This window comes from Gekko japonicus, unplaced genomic scaffold, assembly GCF_001447785.1.
Source record: "Gekko japonicus isolate JY-2015 unplaced genomic scaffold, Gekko_japonicus_V1.1 scaffold336, whole genome shotgun sequence".
NCBI lineage: Eukaryota > Metazoa > Chordata > Lepidosauria > Squamata > Gekkonidae > Gekko > Gekko japonicus.
The window spans coordinates 682910-688643 of record NW_015172014.1 but is presented as its reverse complement, the minus strand read 5'-3'; the positions used below and the strand labels follow the sequence as shown (position 1 = coordinate 688643).

The window sequence follows — 5734 nt, the reverse complement described above, 5'->3', positions numbered from 1 at the left end:
CCTCCAACCCTTCCCCCCCTATCCTTCCGATATAATATATAACCGGGAATCACTGTGTCCCACTGATTTTCCTCATCCCACCAAGTTTCAGAAATACCCACAATGTCTATTTTTCCCTCCGACACCAAGCACTCCAACTCCCCGATTTTACCTCGGACACTTCTAGCATTTGTATAGAAACAGCTGTAATTTCCCTTACAAGTTAAGCCTGCATCCTTCCTCTTGCTATCTCGAGTCGTTGTCCGGCAGTCCATGTCACCAGCCATGGCCTCTGTGGACAATTTCAATCCACCTCCCTGTAGAAAAGCAACCGGTACCCCCTCACCTCTCTCAGATGAGCCAACCCGAACCAGAGACTTTTCATCTCCTGTCGGCTTTCCCCCAAACTCTAATATTCTACGATTCTATGACTGGCCCGAGGTCACCCAGCCGGCTTCCATGGCAGAACGAGGATTCGAACCCGGGTCCTAGTCCGACATTTTAGCCATTAAATCGTACTGGCCCTCGAGTGCCTGTCCCGTACGCATCTCTGACACCAGGGGAGGTTGGAGGCTGTGACTTCTGGGACATCTGTTTTTTCCCCCCCCTTCTATCCGCAGGATTTCATCTTCTTCGAAAAGACCGGTGAAGTCGGGCAGCGGAGTTCCGTGGTCACAAGCTAGGAGGTGGCAGGATGCAGCTCTCTCCCCCTCTCCGACCCCGATGAGGCGCATTCCTGTTCTTAACAGAGGGGACTGTGTGAGCACGGTGGCGCCTATTCATGCGGGGGAGTGACAGGAGGCTGTCCTGGCCTCGTGTGTTTGTGCAGATAATTCTGTGTGTATGTGTGTGAGTGTCTGTGCGTGTGTCTCTCCCGCTGGGTCTTCTGTGGGTGGATTTGAAGGGGCACGACGCAGTGAGAGGCCTACTTGAACACCTGCCTGGTGGCCACTCAGTAGCTGCTCGGCTTGGGATCGTTGCCACGTTTGAGGAAGCAAGGGAGCAGGCAGGGAAAGGTTCTGGGGGTGGCGCCGCTCGGCCCGCTGCGGGGCTGGGCTTGGACCTTGAGCGGGATCAGCTCACAAGTCAGATACGCAGCCCAGATCTCGAAGTGCCCCATAAAGATTTCTTGGAATCCGATGGGGGGTAATGCCGAATGTGCCGGAGGGTGGCCGAACGACAAGCTGAAGGAGAGAGCATCCCGTTGACCTGTGGCCGGCTTCACCCAAGCAGGGCGCCCATTCTGCCGAGAGCAGAGGAGGCAGAACCGATTGCGCCGCTTGAGACTCCGGAGGCGGACCCCAGCTTTAAAAAGCCCGTTGCACGCTGAGCTCCACGCAAGAGGAAAGCTAGCCCCGGGGGGAAAGCGGTTCGGCTGCCACTCTGGGCTGGTTTTCTACTTGCGGGGAGCTTTTCCACCGGGGGTGCTCTCCCAGCCTGTGATCCCTTCTCCTGGAACATGCAGTCCGTGCGCCTCGCTCCACGTCTCTCCTCTTTGGTGCTTCGGGGCTTGCAGAAGCTTAGCGGGGTTATTGTGTGAGAGCTGGTGGAGCAACCGAGTGTGTGTGTGTGTATTTGTGTGTGTGGTGGCGCCCTCAGCACTTGGGGGGCTCATCTCGTCTTGGGGGTCTCGGAAAGGGCGGGGCCTTGTGGTTTCTCCTCCGTGCCGCCTTGCCTTAACCACTGAACCTGGGCACGGCTTCCTCTTCTGTATACTTGAGGGAGCTGGGGGGGGGGTTTCATGTCAGGTCTGGTGTGAGGCGGGGGACGTTCCGCAGCAGGGCGGGCTGCCCTCCCCCTCCCAGGCAACTAGAAGCTTGCATAATTATCACGTTCTGTATATTTTATATATTTAAGTCTTATGCCTGTTCTTGGCGGACGGAGCCAGGGCTGGGGAGAGGGGGGTCTTTTAGAGTCCCCCCAGCAGGGGCAGAGTTGGAATGTGTAACGGGAAGATTTTAGGACTCTCTGGACAGACGTCTGCCTCGGCTGGATGGAGACCCCCATGCCGACGAAGCGGCTCGTGGGTGCCAAAGCGTGGCCAGCTCCGAGGTGGAGGACAGTTGGCGTGGAAGGGGCTGATCCAGACTGCCGGAAGAGGAGCCACTTTGGTCAACCAGCGAAGGCCTCCCTGACCGGACAGTGCCGGTCATTTGGCCAGCCAGTGGCGAGGGGGGGGGTTGTGGGAGAAGAATATCCCTCTTTGGACAAAGGGATCTGTTCCTCTGAGGCATACCAAAGAATAAATGTAGCTAGAATTTGGTCCCTTGTCTCGGCACTCCCTTTTCTGATTCGTCATGGCCTGGCTCACCCTCCCGGTCCCTTCCTTGCAGGGGATTTCCCAGGACAGGGCCTCTCCCCGGCGGATACCCATTTCGGGATGGGCCCTGGTCAAGCGGAGCCTGAAGCAGCAGCTTCGTAGAGCAGGAAACCGAAACAGAAGACAAGGAATGGAAATGAGAACCGTGGGAGGGAGGGAGGGAGGTGCCTCTGTGTGCCACTGGTCGATCAGAGTGGGCCCTGCTGCTGAAGGGACTCCCCCTCTTTGGCTTGTGTATGGCTTTAAGAACCTCAGAAGGGCCCTGCGGGATCAGGCCAGGGAAGGCCCATCCAGTCCAGCCTCCCATCTCACACAGCAGCCAACCAGTTCCCCTGGAGGGCCAGCAACAGGGCAGAGAGGCCGAGGCCTTCTCCTGATAAGAACACCAGAGGTCTGAGGACCAGCGGGATGATCTCTGTCTCTGGCGGGGAGTAGCCGTAGTCGTCGCAGGGCAGGTCCCCCCTTCTTCTCCTGCTGTGCGAGAGCCCGTTCTGGCCGTAGGTTTTGGGGCACAAGATTTTGTACAGGCAGAAGAGCAAGAGAACCAGGAGGATCCCGGAGGCCAGGCCCAAAGCAGCTACCCTGGCAGGAAGGAAAGAGCAGCACCAGTCAGACGTGAGACGGTCTTCCTGACCCAGTCCCTCTGAGGCCACGGGGAGCTGTGCAGAACAACGGGTTTCATTGGCTTAGAAGATGCCCTCACTGCCCCTCCAGCGAACCTGCTCAGGGTGAATTCAGAACACCAGAAGGGCCCTCCTGGAGCAGACCAGGGAGGGTCCATCCAGTCCAGCCTCCCGTCTCACACAGGGGCCAGCAACAGGGCAGAGAGGCCGAGGCCTTCCCCCGAGAAGAACCTCAGAAGAGCCCTGCTGGGTCAGACCAGGGAGGGTCCATCTAGTCCAGCCTCCCGTCTCACACAGGGGCCAGCAACAGGGCAGAGAGGCCGAGGCCTTCCCCCGAGAAGAACCTCAGAAGAGCCCTGCTGGGTCAGACCAGGGAGGGTCCATCTAGTCCAGCCTCCCGTCTCACACAGGGGCCAGCAACAGGGCAGAGAGGCCGAGGCCTTCCCCTGAGAAGAACCTCAGAAGAGCCCTGCTGGGTCAGACCAGGGAGGGTCCATCTAGTCCAGCCTCACACAGGGGCCAGCCAGTTCCTCTGGAGGGCCAACAGCAGGGCAGAGAGGCCGAGGCCTTCCCCAGATGTTCCCTCCTGGCTGTGGGATTCAGAGGATTGGTGCCTCCGAATGTGGAGGTGTCCTTTGCTGTGCTGTGGCCGCACAGACTTGGATGTCAGCTGGGGATCTGGTGGGAGGCCTCAGCCGCTGTGCAACCACAATGAGGAGTTTCCCGATGTCACTGGTCCGTGTCCCTTCTCCCATGCAGAGCATTTCCACTAGGGCTGCCAAGTGGGGGTGGGTGGCAGGTAAACCCCCGCTTTGGAGGCCCGATTTCCGCCGCCGCCGAATCGGGCCCCAGGGGAACCCCGCCCCCCGAAGCACAGCGTGGCTACGTCACAGGAAGTGATGCAACCACGTAGATCACGTTGGGGGCGTGGCCCCAATCGTTGGGTAGGCAAAACTCCCAACATTGGGGCCACACCCCCAACATGCTCTACGTCGTGCGTCACTTCCTGTGACGTTCTGGCGGCACACGCGCGTGCATCCATCGGCAGCTCCCGGACCCTGGTGACGCTCCCCCGCCGGTGAGTCCGAGCGACTTGGCAACCCTAATTTCCACACCCAGCTGCTGAATATGTGTCCAGGCCCACAGATGCACAAGCCAGTGAGGCTTTTCTTTTCAAACAGATGACCACTCCTGCAGGCAACAGGTATTTACAGAAAGGCAGTGTATTTTGTTCGTTTACTTTGGATGTATTTACAGAAGTCCCCCCCCCCAACCACTAAGCATGCACATGGTGTTACTGTCGATGAGCCCCTGACTGCAGCTGCCCTTTGTGCTCGTTCTCGCCATGAGTGGGGAATTGGGGCTGGTTCCGTGCCAGGCAGGGCCTTCCTTGACCCGGCGGCATCTCCATCTGAAGGACCATGGCTTGGGATGGCGGGGCGTTCTCTCAGGGCAGCCCCACCCATCGTCAGAAGTGGTGCAGTCCAGACGGACGGAGGACAGTCATTGTGGGACTGAGCCAAAAATTCTCTGGGGGAAGGGGGGTCTCTTCACTGCAGGTGGCAGGTGACGAGTGTTTCCTCCTGGACTGGCGCCACCATGGGCGAGAGCCAGGGCAGGCCCTTGTGGCAGGCGGCACTTAGCCCCATCCCCTGGCACTGTGGACAGATGAAGTGGGAGTCCCTTCTCAGTGACAAAATCCCTTCCACCTGCCCCTGGGCATTACTGGCTTTCCAACCAGTCCAACACTCTGTCACTGTGGCCAAAAACACCAGGTGCCCTCAGGTGGTCCAGCAGTGGGGCCAGGACCCTAGGAGCCCTCCCACTGTTGGCTCCCCCCCAAGCACCAAGAATACAGAGCATCCTTTGCCCCAGACTGAGAGTTCCTATCTATACCTTGTGGCTCATAGCCTCTGATGGACCTCTGCTCCAGATGCTTATCCAGCTCCCTCTTGTAGCCATAGCCGTAGCCGCCACCTCCTGCGGCAGGGAATTCCATGTGTTAATCACTCTTTGGGTGAACAAGGGCTTCCTTTTATCCGTTCTAACCCGACTGCTCAGCATGTGCCCACTGAGTTCTTGTTTCATGGAGTGCCCACTGAGTTCTTGTATTGTCCACATCCCTTTTCGAAGAGAGGCACACTGGAAATCTGGGTGCATGCCGGAAATCTCAGACAGTACATGTGGTGCGGCGAGCCAAGGGAAGAGGCAGTGGAAGTGGAATCTGCGGACTCTGAGCAGCCCTCTGCTGGAGACAGGACTCAGAGACTGAGCTTTGGCCAAGAGCTCTCTTTATGGGCTGCAGCACTGGGGGGGAGGCAAGACTCCTTTTTTGGGGGCGAAGGGAGCCAGGACGCCTGGGGTCCCCCGCAGGAGAGGCAGTGTCTCTGGCCAGTGCCGGCGGCTGCTCGGAGGAAGGAGCGGAGGCAGGTTCTCCTTCAGGCCCGCAGTCCCCTGCTGAGGACGTAGCGGGAGGCCATGGCCAGGTTCCAGCGGTGCCGCTCCAGGATCCGCCGGCACTCCTCCCGGGAGAAGGCGCTGATGTGGAAGAGCTGGTCCACCTGGGCAGAGAGGGGGGAGGAGGAGGAGGGCGTTAGAGGGGTGGGAGGTGGGGAAGGAAGGCCAGTAACCATGGTGGAGTGTGTGGGGGGGGTATGTGCTGAGCCTCCCCTTCTGCTCACGCTCCTGCATAGAAAAGTTGACCACAAAAATTATTCCGTCACCCAGTGTTCCCTCTAAGCTGAGTTAGTGTGAGCTGGCTCGCAGTTTTTTAGCCTCCGGCTCACACATTTTTGTCTTAGCTCAGGAAGGA

The 5734-nt window shown here is 58.8% G+C and overlaps 2 protein-coding genes across 3 annotated transcripts in view; one reads left to right on the top strand and one right to left on the bottom strand.

The window, feature by feature from the left end:
- Window positions 1-2229, top strand: part of PLSCR3 (phospholipid scramblase 3) — a 19538-nt gene extending 17309 nt beyond the window's left edge. For both annotated transcript variants that reach the window (XM_015420345.1, XM_015420343.1), the window contains exon 7: window positions 600-2229. In XM_015420345.1, coding sequence (XP_015275831.1) covers window positions 600-662 — 63 coding nt within the window. In that variant the 3' untranslated portion in view covers window positions 663-2229. The remainder of the gene's footprint in view (window positions 1-599) is intronic.
- Window positions 2230-5035: 2806 nt separating this feature from the next.
- Window positions 5036-5734, bottom strand: part of TNK1 (tyrosine kinase, non-receptor, 1) — a 34378-nt gene continuing 33679 nt past the window's right edge. Inside the window, exon 13 of the mRNA XM_015420312.1 lies at window positions 5036-5483. Within this exon, the coding sequence (XP_015275798.1) occupies window positions 5361-5483 (123 nt within the window). The 3' untranslated portion in view covers window positions 5036-5360. The remainder of the gene's footprint in view (window positions 5484-5734) is intronic.